Raw genomic sequence first — 17,099 nt, forward strand, 5'->3', positions numbered from 1 at the left:
ACTGAAGTCATCGGTCCTGCGTCACGCGCTCAGTGAAAGACTGTGTCCCACCAGCAGTGCCCGCAGAGAGATTGCCTTCAAAGAAACTAGGGGAATCAATACGGTTTGAATAAGAGTTTGAATTCGTTCCAGATCCCGCCTTTATCATGTACAGTTTACAAGCGTTTCCTTCGACTATCCACAGCGTACAGCTCGCAAGTAGACAGATTTTTCTGTTATATTGTTATGACATATCCATAGCAAACATTATTGCATTCATTCTGTCACGTATTTTGATACAGTTCTGCTTCTAAGTGACTTTATTAGTGTCATGGTCGATCATTATTTAAAAAAAAAAAATTATGACCTTAAAGTTGGGTTGCCGTGTCTAAGAAATTTCTGCCCATTATACGAACGCATTTGAAACTACAAAAATAGATGTTCTTAGAAGTTTGACCCCTTCCTGCTAGTTTTCTGGAATTCTTTGGCCCTAATTTGAAAAAAAGAAAGAAGAAGTCTGAGTTATCTAGTAAAAGTCTAGGACCCTACTTGTTTTTCCTCTTACATTGAATAACTTTACATAATATAAAGTAAAAGTGGAAACTTTTTTCGGGGGGGGGGGGGTGATACTTCAACCTGTTGGAGGTGACTGAAGAATGGGAATTTCAACTGTTACTTCTAGGAAAGAAGCATCAACACGTCAACCCGTCAACAAAATTGAAAACAAAAATGCATGTGAAGGATCCTATTTCGTTATTTTCTCTCTGTATACAAAATAGGTCTAGACAGTCCTCATTACTTTACTCTACCATGTTGTCATCTTAATAAGATTGCGTCTAGATAAGTGTCTACAAAATCTTCTTTTTTTTTCTTGAGGATATGTGTCGAAATGAATGTACAGATACTCGAAGCTTAAGCTATAAGCGTAGGTGCGTATGATGTGCTAAATAATCCCTTTTTTGACAAAACTATACTCATCGCATTGATGATTATGACGGTTGAGTATAGCAGTCATTTATTTCAATATCATTACAACGATGGCGGTTCAAAATCATATTTTAGATAATACAATATGAGCTATAAGAGCAATCTGCTTCTTTCTTCAGAAGATATGTCTAACTGTTTCAACCTCGCACGAACACTATTCATAATGGTGATGTCTTCCTAACGTACGTTTTAAACAATGGTAAGGATGAAGGTACCCCTCCCCTCCCCCTTGCCTTTAGTTGGGACAGAAATAAAGACGAATGTGCCAACTTTAGAGACAATCACAATGCAAAGTGTATGGACAATGTCTTTCTTTTCTTTTGCTTTCTTATGGAGAGGTCGGGAGGAAAGGAGGTGGGGCAATGAATACCCCAGAAGAACCGGTTTTGACATTCAATTTCTTTCTAGGGAATTCAATTGAAAGTCATATTTGTTCATTTACTTTCGTGGTCTTGAAATGCTGAATGCATAAGAGAAGGGGGAAAAAGGGGGGGGGGGGTGGGTGGGTTAAAAGTTATACTCTCAGAACCTCCCTCCGGAATCTCTCATCATTCTTGCATTAAGTCTTTCACAACAGGGATTGGGTTGGGAATCTCTTTAGTGACAAGCACGACGAAGTCATGGTGGCGCACCTTGTCCTAGAAGAAGCGCGCACTTTTGTGGTTGACTTAAAAGATTACTCTTACTTGTCCCGGAGGGATGGGGGAATCATCCCGGGCGGCAGGCCTTCTCTCAATGACTTCCTCCTGCTTTCTAGGTGCACTGGTAACCAACCAAAGCATGCTATTATGCATTAGGTATTCAAAAGTAAGAGTATGGATATCTTGGGTAAATTTTAGTATCATTACAAGTGTCACTGCGTGTAGAATAAGTTATTATTATGCTGTGCGGTTTGCAGCCTCTAATTTCTGAACGATGTAAGTCCCTGGTATATATTCCAAACACTTTTGGTCTCATCAGGATGCCTACACGACTTAGCACCATGCCATGAGTGTTCCAGCTGACACACGTTGGAACTGGTTCAGTAGTGCAATTACTCACGCTGTGGCAAGCTGTGTGAACATAATATGTATCGTGCAACTGATCCAGGTCACATATACCATTCTAGTACCATGGTATAAAACTTATTTTCACGTAAGCAATGGGATGGGTTTATGAAACTGGACAATTAGGTTCTTCTCCAGTAGGTTGACATACTGTTGCTGCTGCATGTGTTTTGACTCAGTGCATGGCGTGATGTGCTGTGCAGTATAACACCACTGTGTCTGGAGTGACATAACGATTAAATGAGGTGCGGGTAGACCAAGGGTATGTATAGGAAGACTGAAACTGACTCAAGGAGATTTTGACATTAATTTGTCATTCCATTGAAAATAAGATTTCTTTTGAAGTATCCACCTTATACTTTTTCCTTTTCATTTATCTAACTTTTTTTTTTAGAGAGCATAATCATGATGCTCCTTGTGTCAGACTTGTTTTAAAGATGCCTTTCATTCTCCGTACTTTGTTTTTAACTAAGCGATATGCTTTCATAAGCTGTATAACATCATGTGTGATGCTCTGTCGTAAAATGAATAGAAGTTGATATAATTTCGATTGAAGAGAAATGAGAGAAGATATATTTCAAGCAAACACAAACACATGCAGACATACCAAAGTATCCACATGGAAAGATGCACGCAATTCGTGCACAGCTATAAGGACAAAGCTTATACAGGAATGTGAAGGAGACGATGTGTAACGCATCGTAACAGCTTGCTCGCTGTGGCGCGCTTTACGGTTGACTGGAAATTGTTAATCAAGAGTTAGCGAAATCTTGGCGCGCTGGGCGGTATGACCGAGAAAGCTGGCCACAAAGCAAAACGCTCTCTTATCACATCAAGATGGAAATAGCATTAGACAGTTAGGTGAAGGCATCGCGGATTTGACTAATTAGTCAATATATTTAGATTAAAGTGCGATCGTAGTCTGGTGTGATAGGCAATATGGCCTTCAATGCTATTATCATGGGATGCCCCTTCGTTAGCACTCCCGAAGTTTAAAGATCACAGAAAGTGAATCAATTACATCACTTCTCATTAACACAAACCACAAAAACAAGTCAAGACTTTGTTGGTCGCCTCCGATGATCTAGTTTAAGTTTTATCATGACGAATTGAAGGCCTAGGGCAGGAATTCTGAATAACAAACTCCGGAGAAAAACATGTTACACTCTCCCATTAGATTCGTCGTCCCAAAGTGCTTTAAGCTGTTGTGTGGAATCTGTTCGTGATGAACTCCATAACCTTGTTGCGACTGAATTACATGGTGAGCTGCAAAATTAGTTGTTGTTTTTTTTTTCTTCAATTGAATGATATAGCTTTATAATCATCCTTTTGTTTTACTCATAAAGAAATACAGATCTGATTTATTTTTCCATACTATTCCAGCTTGAGGTGAAAGTTGGCAAAAGTGGGAGAGATTACCACAAGATCTCAAAAATATTCTAGCAATCAATGTTCTCCATAATGGTTCCATTTCAAATAAGAACTTTACTTTAACGATTTCAATACAAGAAAAATCACAAAGTGATATGGTGCATCTAACGAAACGTTTTTATAGAAGCGGAAATTTATCATAGTCGTCATTTTGTAGACATCAAAGCTTGTAGCATTTCCCCAAAAAGTTTGAATAGTTGTATCATTATTTGTGCTGAAATTGTGTTTGTTACGTCCACCTGACTGTTTTAGTTGGTTTGTTAAACAAGAAATTCCCCACAGATCAAAATGTCAGAGGCTAGGGAATCATTAAAGATTGCATAAGCACAATAGTCAAAATTTTGTATGTAGGATTTATTTCTACTCTCTGCCTTTATTACTGCGTTATCAATTAATCAAATGTATATGTTTTACGTACATTTTGCGCGACGACAGCTAATGGTGTCTATTATGTATTTGATAATTTGGTGGTCTTATACCCTATGCACCCCTCATTGAAACATTGGTGCACTGACATTTTCACACCTGACATTTTTAGCTCTTTCATTTCATCCTCTGGCTCTTCTTTTTCATTTCTACCTAGCATTATGTAATTATGATCGACAAGAAGAATTTGATGACAGCGTGACGTGGGAATCAAAGTGTAATATGCTGAGGATCACAGACTTGCTGGAAAGCATAACAGCGCAAACTTATCATACTTTCATATCGGTTCATAAGTTTGACAGATTCATAGAAAAAAAGAATTGCCACAGCACTTCATTAAAGTCTCGTCAAGTGTATCATCCCAGCGTGAGGCCCACAACATAGCACAAGCAACAAAATGACACAAAACAGAACAAACAAACTGCCGAGACATTCGCTGTTTTGGAAGAGAGGTCATGCAAGAAACGACCCGGATGCTGGACCGAATGCTTGACTGCTCAGCGAGCACATTATTCGGGAAACATAATACATGCAACCTTTATATTGTGCAGCATAACAACATCGAAATAAGCTACGTACAATGTATGAGAGGGTTTAGAAACACTCGCTGTATTAAATGGGTGGGACTACGCGTAAAATCATGGAAAGGACAAAGTGGAAAACGAGAAAGATTGCCTTAAATTTGAGCAACAAAACAGTAAAAAATCCTACCCGTCTTGGATTATTTCAAGGAAAATTCTGCCAGGTCATCGTGACTTTCTGCTGTTTCGATTCGATACATCTCTAGTTTAAGATTTTTTTTTTTTTTGGAAAAAAGGTCACACGATGCGCAAAGTGATATCTTGACCGCTTCCGGGGCAGCAGACTTCTATTCCGACAGCCATGAATATATATCCGACAAACAACCATTACAACACAATGAGACCACCTCACTCCTTGTATCGTTCAACACGTTGTATCTCTCTTTTTTTTGTTTGTTTCTCTCTAGTGACAGAAAGTTGGCAGCCATGATCATGGAAGACACAGCCTTTGATACTGACTGCGCAAAATGTACCACTAAACCACGTGATCTTGTACTGAAACACCAGGGGCACATTTGTGGTGAGACAATAATACATATATAGCTCTTCCTCTTAAAGTTTTAGTCCACTAATTATGTCCATAATGCTGCTTATTATGGTAAGATAATGATGGCAGTTGCAGTATTGACGCTGACGTTAATTGAAAGATATTAAGATAGATAACAAAGAGTAGTTTAATAAGTTTTATGACAATTAAGAATATTGTTTTTTTTTATCAATAATGTCTGCGGTGATGCTCGAAACAATAATGGTTTGACAGTAAGTGTGAAGATGTAGACCTACATGCGGTTAATGCAAAACAACAACAATAACAACAACAACAACAACAACAACAACAACAACATGAAAATTAAAAAACTATATTGAATTACTGTGCCAATACTTATAAAGACAATCTTTGTCTCATCATAGACCAGATGGAAGTTCAAAATCAAGAGGCAAATAGCATGACTTACAAAACTGACGACACTAACTTAAGAGCACTTCCAAACATTTTCTGAAAACTAGAGAAAGGGATACTAAAATCATTTATTCAAGATTCCAAGAGTCAGGAGGCACTGAGACGCATTTTTCTTTCTGCTTTCTGTTTCTTTCATATCAGCCACAAAAAAAAAAGAAGAAGAAGAAGAAGAAGAAGAAGAAGAAGAAAAAGCAACAACTAACCATTGCATGGGACTATTCTAGTTGAAAGGTTTAAAAGAAAATTTCAACTTTTAAATGAGGCTATGAAGGTGATATGGCAAAAGAGAAGACCGCGTGAGCACCACAAAGGACATAACCAATGAAAAAGTCAAATAGAAGAACGGGACGTTCATAATATACATGTAGTGTTAATAAACTCGTGTTGATGATACATGTACCCATACTTAATATAATAAGCGATGATTGCACATACCCATAGGCATTATTGATAGAGAAAATAAATGACGAATTTAAACAAGGAGCAACAAACATTGCGTGAATAAATTGAGCTTGTAAAGTAGATAATGGAGCTACTACTACTCCATGAAGCTCGTTGAGTAGACTTGCTAAATGAACTCCTCAAAAAAGTTTTTCAAGTCCAATTTGATGTAGCATATTTCTCTCAAAACTATATCATTTCATTCAAATGTGACATCACAGGAAAGCCTGATTACGTATCTTTAAAATGACACCTCACTTGCTGTGATTGGGTGTTCTTGGAATGTGCAAAACAGCTGAGTATGGAGACAGATCAAAAGTGAAAAGTCGCAACAATTCTGCTATTGATAATGTACAGTTTTGATGAACAAGGCCACTGGAATAAGTAATGCTGAAATGACAGCACTTTCAAAAACTCCCATTTCCTAGACATTAGATGACTGTTTGGTCAACCTTTATGTTCAATTTTAATCTGCAGATACTACTGCATTTTTTTAATTCACGGATGAAGCCTGGAATCTAATGATAATCTCATAATGCATTCTTTTCAAGCACATTCCTTCCCTTAAACGACAAATCAAATGGGAATTACACTGTTTGAAATAATATGCTTGATCTATTTTGCAACATTTCACATTTGGCCTTTCCTCATACTCAGTCATACTGCGCATTCCAGGAATACCCAATCATAGCAAGTGAGAAGTCATTTTAAAGATAAGTAATCAGGCTTTCTTATGATGTCACATTTGAATGAAATTATATATTTTTGTAAGAAATATGATACGTCAAATTGGACTTGCAGAACTCTTTTTGAGGAGTTTATATTTCGTAACCCTTTATATCTCTCTCGCTATCCTAATCTCTCTAAGTCTGTCTCTTTCTCATCATTCTCATATTCAAAATTACTCTGTAACTTCTCATGTATCATAGCCCCTTCAGATCAAGACTGGCTTTTAAGACAGTGACTGTTCCCTTGTACTTTCGGCTCCACGTGAAAAACAAGGGGCGTGTAAATGGCATGTCGGCAAATTGGCTCAGTCACTCGTGTCACAAACAATCTGCATAAATCGTTCATGTTCTCATGTGGCGCAACATGGATTCCGGCGATGGGTTTTAATTCCCGGGCACGGTATTTGATCTGTAAATGCGATAGAGGATAACTATGATATCACATCCGCTTTAGCTGTAATGGCAGAAATTGGATGTGAAGCGATCCCCCTTTTTAATACCAAATTTCTTCCCGGCATCTTGTTGTAATCCGAAGGGCCGTTAGAAAGCCGATAGTTTGGTTATCACCATAACATTATGACAAAAACAAGAATACGAACCAGTAGTCTCATATCTCTCAGGATTACGTCAATTGATAGAATTACGCGATCATCATCAAGGTAGGGTACATGCCCTCAAAGTTATAGTAAGAAACACGAGGAACGTGACAATTGATGCATTATGTGTGTAATATACGCCGTACATGGCACTTCGATTTGAGTATTCTTGTATTCCACTGTATTCCTATCTCGTTCACGAGCAGTAATAAGTAAACAACAACAACGACAAAGGATAATACACCGTAAGCAACAAAAACAAAAAAGAGAGAGAGAGAAAAAAAAGAAAAAGGACAAAAAAGAAGGCCGAATGATTTGTTGATTCTGCATTTCTATCAATTTTGTATTCAGTTCCAGTCATCTGGTGGCTGTCTGCTTTCGTTACAGCGTGATGGAACGCCGAATGACGCCATCACCTTTTCGGTCATCGACATCGTGCAATACGATGAACGTCATGGGTAAGTGTGATGGGTGTGGTTCTGTCTTGTCTGGCCAGACGAAAGGCATTCTGGGAAAGTTTTCGACATCCTCCTTTCACTACCAGACCACGGCTGTCTGCCTCCGTGCATTATTGTGTCTTATAGTGCTAAGAGGAGGCCAGCGATCGACAGCCAACTTCAAGAGAAAGAATCGTCTGGAAGGTGAACTCGATCGCGGAACACGCCAATGACCTTCGGCAAAGGGAAGACGTGTTGATACATTCTACTTAGCGCTGCGAGGTTAGAGAGGGGTGCGCGCCATTGGGCAGACGAGGATAGCAACTGTAGAATGGAAGATGCGCGGATTGTGAGACACAGACCAAAATCATCACACACAATGATGGCGAATATCTTGATTTCCTTCATTTCTTTTCCCTTTCTTTTCAAGAAAAATGGCTTTTAGACTTTTCAAAGGCTGCCTTGCAAAATTTATAACAGCAGTAAATTTTTGCCTGTTTTTTCGAGTAATGAATAATGTCAAGAAACGTTGAAAACCGATAGAAATTGAAATAAAATAGAATAGAGTCATTTTAACTAAAACGAGAGAAGATAATACTTCCAAAAGCAATGTTACATTCGTGACGAGTTAAAAATATAATGAACTGTATCTTACTTAGACTTAGTTTTTAATTGGGCGACCCTTGGTTGGATTTCCTTAGACTTGAGGATTTTATCGACAACGTCCTTCTCGCATGCCCAAAGCGGATCAATTAGTAACTTGCTTTATTCGAATGATAATAATGGCAAGGCTCACAGAAACCAACCTGGTTTACAATGATTATGTTATTCATAGTATAACATAATTCCAAACAATGACAGTGTTATCATCATTATAAACTTATGGTCATCAGTTGCCACAAAATGATTCAGTGGAAGTCCATGTCAGTCCTGACTTGTTAATTCATTTAAAAAAAAAATAGGCATAATAGGAAGTGCTTGTAAAGATATAAACCTCTTAAAAGAGACAAACGTGACGTAAAACGTTGCTTTCTCGTGGATATTGTCGAAATAGTGGACGGTTAAGAGCAGTGGAACATATATTCGGGATATTTCGAATAAAGCACTACAGTACGCATGTCAAAATGTTTTCTAAAAAAATGATTGTACGTAAGTAATAACGAAAATATAAAAAGACAGGCAATATTTGAAGTTGAGATGTCCCTGCTTCAGTTCCTCCCCTCATTATGACTGATTTACGCTAAGCTGATGTGTACCCCAAATACAATTTCCATAACTGTAACGAAGCTCTCTCTTCCTGAAAGCACGAAGTATTATTTTGACTTTTCCAGCTAATTTGATTCTTTGAAAATTAGACATTAGAATTAGACACTACCCAATTGTAGATCTAGATTTCATCATTGATATATCTAAGTGTGGGCACAATTAGGCGATCTTACGTACAATATCATGTACATTATATATGCACAAATCCATCCAGGCTAATATATGACATTATTTCTTGTTGGACCGATCTGGTTTGTACGTTACTTTTTCTGTAACTTACTCATTTGTTTAGAGAAAAAGGGCCTAACCCAGTGCCATATTAGTGAAAATAGCTACTTCCGGGAATATCCGGTACCAAAACAGATGTTTTGAACGACAGAAACTGATACATGTAGTGCTTGACTTGACTATGAGCGCTCCTTGAAGTTTGTTGGATTAGACACTAGTCCAAATGTCTTGATCTGGATATCTTTGGCTGATCAAAAAACCCAATACCATGTACACTTTGTGCACATATCCACTGGGATGACTGGCATATTTGACATTATTTCTTGCAGGATCGACTATTGTTTGTTGGTTTCTATTTCTTCAACTTACTCATTTGTTTTTCTAACCAGGACAGCAATGGGGATTCTGGTCCTTTTTATTTGCTTTAAGAAAAAGAGCCTGGATTATATAAGTGGAAATAGCTACTTCCGGGTACTACCGTTTCCAAAACCACATAAACTGACAAATGTAGTACCTGACATGATTATGAGCGCTTCTTTACAGTTATGGAAAAATGTGTTTGTGGCACAAATCAATTGTTGGATTAGACACTGCTATAGCCACGACATCTTGATCTGGATTTCTTTGCGGTTGGGTGATTTAAAACACAACACCATGTACACTAGGCCTATATGCACATATTTACCGGCATATTTAACATTATTTCTTCCAGGATCGATTATTGTTTGTCTGTTACTATTTCTTTAAGTTACTCATTTGTTTTTCTAACCAGGGCAGCACTGAGGAATTTGGTCCGTTTTTGTTTGTTTAAAGAAAAAAAAAAGGGCCTGAAGTATATCTATATAGAGGAAATAGGTACTTTCGGGTACTTCCGCTTCCACAACAGATGTATTGAACGACACAAACTGACAAGTATTGCCTCACTCGATGATGGGCGCTCTTCAAAGTTCGTTGAAGGGTAATTAAAACAGAGTGTGAAAGTTCACGACAGCTGCCCAATCATGCAGCGTAATGTCGTACTAGTGTGACGTTTGTTTAGTCATGTGGTGGTGTAGACCCTTGTTGCAGATGGTTATCATGAATGCCTTTGCGTCTAGAACATGGCCTCAAAAGTGCAGACCTGCATTGAGAACATGCACTGGAATAACCGAATCATACTGGACGTATTCATATTGAAATCAAAGTAGCGTGACAATAATATGATTGAAACCAGGTTTGCGTAGGTTAGCTCGACATAGCATCATCAGAAATATATTTGGTTCATCATATCGGACACATATGATATGATATCATTCCTTTTTAGTGAATCCTTTCACTGTGTTTAAATATCAGCGCGTTTTGTGTATCTGCATAATTAATTGTTAGATTGTTATATGCGCACGAAACTGCGCACTCGATGACTATTGGTGGTAAATGTGCGCGCTTTTTGAATGTATAATCGATATTGTGATCGTAGGCCAACAGTGTACTGAAGAGACCAAAAGCTTATCATTTTGACTTGTATCTTTACGTGCTGAAGCACACGGCACGGCTGTGGACGTTTTGGTGAGGTCTCTTTCCTCAGCACTTCCCCGCCCCTCGACTCCCGTGCAATCCACTCCTTTGCGACCATCGAGACATAGCTAGCATAATGATGTAATGAAGTTATCCCTTACTTATGCCAGATGGTTGATCGCGACTTCTAATAATGTCTTCTCTAAAGTTCGTATAACTACCGTCCGACCCTCTTCAGGGACACTAGGTCCTTTTCATGGATGCGATAGTCTCTGCAAACAGATGGTTTTCATGTCATAGCAGGGGTGAGTTCACACACACACTCACGACGACGAACTCTGCATCAGTCCTAAATGAATCAGTGCTATCACTCAGTCTAGAGTATGTATTGAGAGAGGCAGTGCAGGTCACGTTATGTTGAGGAATGCCGCGAAACGCAGCTACGTCACGGCGGCTGAGCACAGATTGCGGCGCCGGTGTGAACATGTCGTGCGTTATGCCCTTGGCACGCCAGGCATCCCCTCCGGAACCCAACACTTGGGGCACCGTGCGTCTCACGTTCTCGATCAAGATCTCCGCAACGATTACAGAAGGCATTAACCTTCTCCATCCCATTAGAACATTGGTGTCAACCTAACCAGGTGAGCATTCTCGTTGGGTTGGCTGGAGGTGGGTTAAAGGACAAGTTCACCTTCATAAACATAAGGATTGAGAGAATGTAGCAATATTAGTAGAACACATCATTGAAAGTTTGAGGAAAATCAGACAATCCGTTCAAAAGTTATGAATTTTTGAAGTTTTTGTGCAGTAACCGCTGGATGAGAAGACTACTCCAGTGTATGAATAACTTAGATGTCACATGCGTACAACAATATAAGGAAAATATAAAGAGAATTTCACAAAATGCCATCTTTTGAAAAAAGTACACATTCCCCTGACTCGTTACCGACAAATGTTATGGGTAATATTATTCCCCCTGCCTTTAGAAAGAGGCAAGTCAAGAGCTCTTTTATTATGCGAAAAAAGTGAAAATATGTTGAATTTTCTTTTACATTTTCTTTATACTGTTGTACGCATATGACTCACAAGCTGTAGTAGTCTCCTCATCCAGCGGTTCCAACACAAAAATTTTAAAAATTCATAACTTTTGCATCGATTGTCCAATTTTCCTCAAACTTTCACTGATGTGTTCTACTAATATTGTTGCATTCTCTCAATCCTTATGTTTATGAAGGTGAACTTGTCCTTTAATGTAACAAGACGGGCGGTAGTAAAGAAGCCAGGGACATATTGCGCCGCCGCCTCTCAATAACATACAGCTTTCTCGAAGTAGGTCCTATTTGAAATGTCATCTTCATCAGAAACATTTATGACCACCCGGAAGCATGTTATATTCTATTCTATTCCCCGAGGTTGCAATAACTTTGATTTATTTAGGAGCAGTATCATGCTTGCGCTGCTAATCGATCTTGAATCAAATGTCATGGCAGTATGTTTTAATTGTCGTATATCAGGCATCTATATGTTACTGTTTCTAAAATTTACATTGGTAATACAACTAACGCTAAGTCTTTCTCTCTCTTTCTCAAACAGGGATGGATAGATAGTTTAATATATTGAAAGATCAGTGAATAGAGAGACAGATAGATAGATAGATAGGAACAGAGCTGGACAGAGAGATGAAGAGAGAGAGAGACAGACAGACAGATGGAGGGAGAGAAAGAGAAAAAGAGAGAAACACAAAGAGAGAGAGAGAGAGAAGGGGGGGGGGGAGATGGAAAGGGAACAATTATTAGATATGCCAGGAAACTGGACATCATTTCAAAAGTCTTCTTTCATCTCTGGTAACCAAAGCAATTCAACGCGATGTTACACATTATGAAGGAGACGTCATAATCGGCTCAAATAGGATAGAAACTTGTTGCAAAGCTTAGCAGGAACTGAGGGAAAGACTAGACACAAGGGTCTTCAACCAGACAGGAATTGACGCCCACGACCTCTGTCGAGTCCTTTTCCACCACCGACATAAAAATCAACACCCCCGCTCCCATCTTTAGGTTTAAAACTCCTCTATCTCTCGTAAAAAGCGAAGCAAAAAGGAACAGAAATCGGTGCTGTCTATGAGCAAACTTCACCCACGCATGCAGCTAGCATACACAAAACGAATTCCCATCAGTTTTTTTCCCCCGCTCTCCTTCCAAAAGTTTGTTATCCACGTGACCACAACTATTGTTACTTCGAAAATACATTGTATCTCGTAGGCAACTGGCATTTTTAAGGTTCACATTGTTCAACGTGTCCAGAATGCCAGAAAAGCCCAGGTCTTAACAGGATTCTGTCAACCAGAAGATTATGTTTATTTCAATATTCCATTGGCTACGGTAGGTTGTGAATTGTGTGTCACGTACAAATAGAGAAAAACAAAACAAAACAAAACAAACAAACAAATAAACAAACAAACGACTACGTTCCGGGAAGGTAGCCCATAGTGACACTTTATATACAACCGGACAGGAATATATTGATGGGGGCGTGGTGAACTGCGTATGTTGGCATACAACAGACATACACTTTTTTTCTCTCTAGTCGAGAAGAATCAGTACTTAGGAAGTGTCATTCAACAAGTCGGAAGTCTTGGGATACTATGGCATAACGCCATTCTGCCATTTCTACTTACCCCGTATGCAAACAAATGTCATGCTGTATACTGTATTTTATATTATAGGGCCTACGGAATAAATTTGGCGCCTTGGGGAAAAAAAAGAAGAAACAACAACGATGAATATGGGACAAAGATATGAAAGGAACGTGCTATTAAAAAAAAAGAATAATGAAAACTTGGTGCTGAAAGATGAAAGGAAGATCCATGCATTACTGTTAAATAGACTGTTTTGTTGTGTCCGGTAAAACGTGGTTCGCCGATATCATATCATTCATGTAGTATACGCATACGACTGACAAGTTGATCGACTTTATCAAATGTGACAGTGTGGACAGTTAGCCATAACATGTACATAATCTGTCTAGATGAAGGGTCTTTAAGATTGAAGCTAATATTTGGATAGGAATATCATCAGACTATATCAAGGTGTTGTTGTTGTTGTTTGCATATTTGCTCAATGCGCTACTTGATTAAGGCGTTGTATGAATCACTCTTGCACTACATTCATACTCTATCAGTACAAACTCTCCTGTCCATTAGTTCTCGGAGATAAAAGTTTTAGGCATCTATTGTTTAGCTCTGGGCGACACTGATAACCAGGGAAACGTAATCGAGATAACCACCAACCCATCCTCCCCCCCCCCCCCCCCCCGCAACAACAAGTCTATTCTTGGGAAACAATGGAAGAATGAAATCTGAATTCGTATTAATAGAAGACTGAGTAATCGAGTATAATATAGCATGGCAGTTTAAACTCAAACGATACAAATCATATCCTATCCCTAATCATGTTCATCATTGCACCTGAACTATATAACATATTTCTATTATATTCTGTGATATCCACATCATGGAAGTATTACGGCTGTTTATATACCCAATGAGTATTGTCATTTTTTTTTTCGATGACTTATCTGTCTGATCTGCAATCTTACGGAAGTCAAGCTGTAATTGTTTTATATCTTACTTTTTTAAAGCACGTAATTGGTAGAGGTCGGGCATGGACAGCCAACCAAACCAAACTAAATCTCAGCAAATCAGAACAAAGCAAAACGAGATACATAAAACAAAACAAAATAAAACGAAGTCGATGTATTTACGTAGACTACTTCTACCCGAGTGATGGCACAGTCCATGGCACAGAAGATCTGATTCGGCCTTAGAACTTATGCGAAATTGCATACCTTATCTGAGAGTTAGCCACCGAGTCCAATGCCAAACGATCTACGCTCGATAGAGATCAGATGAGCGACAAATGACAGTACAGTAACTAAGGGAGAGACTCTATGAGCTTGCTGGAAACCCTGCCCTACATTTTTTTTTCGTGTTTTAGATGGTACTGCTGCATCCGGAAGTACCCCTTATCGTTATGGGTCTTATTCAACACGGTGTGCGCTATAGGAATTCTTTCTAGCACAAAACACTATCGATGTACAACCTTTTACACTGACCGATGTCCTTAATAAAGTACAATCTTGCAAGGGCGCGACTATGCGACAGGTGTTTCTATATCCAGATATAAATGAAACCATTACTCATTTACTCAAAGTAGCCACAGACTCATCAACAAACACACACTCTATAAAAGGCATAATCATAACGTGATCTAATTTACACAACTTTAGATATTTGATTATGAACAATAAGAGATGCGACTTAGAATATTGATATTAATTGTATTTAGAATATTGATATTGATATACAAAGAGCATTTAAAGGAAGAGAATATACAACATTGAATTCATGACAGTTTTCAGAACTCTCTCTATTCGAATCGGTAGATGAAATTAAAGTTACTTATGAAATAAGTTTGTACTTTGATGCTTTAACAATCTTCCCTCTATTACATGTAGTATACACTTTAAATCAGCTTCATGCATACTCACCATTTGTCCGAGAAGAAAATATCCCAAGGATACATATCCAAAAATGTAAACGCAAGTGCGTGCTAAAATCCATGATTAGAGGCTATCAAAGATCCTTTTCGAGTTCATCAATCACGGAACGATATGTCTTGGCATCACCACTCAGAATTAATGTCCAATACCATTACTATAAACTTCCACGCGCTTCGCAGATAGAGGTCCGCCTGATAATCGCTGTCGTTGGTATTTCACAGTTTAGTGTAGCGGAGATGTAAGAGACAACCCGATGTTCTCGCGGCGATCAGGAATAGATGCACGTAATGAAGTAAATCACGGTCTTAATGTCCTCCCGCAGCCAAGAGCAAGTGATTAACTCGGAGAATGCACTCAGGCTACGCTGCGAAGTATAACGAAATGCTCTGCTCGCGCGTGCCTGATGTCGCACTCCTGTCACGACTGACGTTTGCGAACATGCAGCTCGGGCGCGTGCGCTTTATCACCTCCCCACTTTATGAAGATACGTAACTGTACTCGGCGACGTCTATTAACTCATTTGCAACTATCACAGGAGGGTGCAAAGACAAAAGTTCACGCCAGGTGTTTATTAAGAAAAAAAAAACACTTCGGCGGAAGCGTTGTGGCGGAAGACGTTGGCCAAACACGTTACCCACTGGCTAAGTGTTGATTGATTATTTTGCTAGTGTGTTTTCGGGTCTTCCTTAAAAGTTGTAGGATTGCGTGATGACATTTTGCGTCGACGATAAAAGTCAAGTACGGTCGTTTCTTCTACTGTGACTGGTTCTTGACCAGTTTGTAAACGACTGATATATTGTCCAGTCAAAGAGGAGTTCACTCTGACATAGTCCGTGTCAAAATCATGCAATTCTTGATGAGAATAAAGATGATATGAGTGCCCCATGTCTAAACATTATAGTGTAACTTGTTCCGCTGACATAAACCAGCAGGAAGTCACGACTTCATTTCTGTATTGAATTTTGATTTGGTCGTAAATCCGGTCTTTCCCATGCCGTTAACCTTGATAACACCAAACCGCAACAAACAATTACAGTTCAACCAGCCTCTTGTTTGCTGTCACAGTGTGGTTAATGAATGATAACCAGTGAACGGGTCAAGATCTATTGGTTGAATTGTTGTCATGATTTTGACGGGAACACAATTTAGAAGTCCGAACACAAAATTAACACAAACATCTTGTAGTTCATCCATTGAAAGTGATGCAAGTCAGAAAAAAAAAATAGTTTGCATGAGTGTATCAAATCAATTGTGTTTGGGGCGCTGTGGCATCGTGGATAAAACTCCCGACCCCCAATCGGAGGACCCGAGTTCGATTCCCGCCCAATGCTTACGTCCTTGGACAAGATATTACCCACCATGTCCCTCTCGACCCAGGTGTATAAATGGGTACCTGCTAACGCTATATGGTAATGGTAATGACAGGGCCCTCTGGGAGAGCGGTGGCAACACTGAAGAGGCTACCCTGATGGATAAAGAACACTATAATTGCCGTGAATCTATAGTAGCCTAAATACTGTTTCCACATCGTAACGTTAATTCTTTGTTGCTCTGATCTTCTGGCCTTCTTGGTTTATTTTTGGATCCAATTGGTTCCTCCCAGGAATTGACTCATACTGCACATCTCTGTATTCATGTAACTAGGTGACATTGAAAAAAAGTTGCTAGACATGTAAAGCAGATGCTAAGATTCGCTGTTGCTGCAAGGCTTTTGTGTATCTGTGTTACTGTGTGCGTGCGTGTGTGTATGTGTGTGTGTGTGGTGTGCAATGTGTGCACAATGTTTGATGATCTTTGATAGTTGTGACTAGAGAAGACGTAATACGAAAAACAAAAACGATAACAATACCAGACGATATCAAACATAGGCCCTATCCTAATATTATGTCTTCATTTTGACCAAATACTGCACTGTACACCTTATACCTTTGCTATATA

At 39.0% G+C, this 17,099-nt stretch overlaps 1 protein-coding gene across 1 annotated transcript in view; it reads right to left on the bottom strand.

The window, feature by feature from the left end:
• The window catches only part of LOC139714629 (uncharacterized), a 49,693-nt gene extending 34,413 nt beyond the window's left edge, over positions 1-15,280 (bottom strand). The window contains exon 1 of the mRNA XM_071626312.1: positions 15,150-15,280. Coding sequence (XP_071482413.1) covers positions 15,150-15,222 — 73 coding nt within the window. The 5' untranslated portion in view covers positions 15,223-15,280. The remainder of the gene's footprint in view (positions 1-15,149) is intronic.
• Positions 15,281-17,099: the final 1,819 nt, after the last annotated feature.

Source organism: Diadema antillarum, unplaced genomic scaffold (assembly GCF_040938485.1).
Source record: "Diadema antillarum isolate AM-2024a unplaced genomic scaffold, OU_Dant_1.0 scf00000045, whole genome shotgun sequence".
Taxonomy (NCBI): domain Eukaryota; kingdom Metazoa; phylum Echinodermata; class Echinoidea; order Diadematoida; family Diadematidae; genus Diadema; species Diadema antillarum.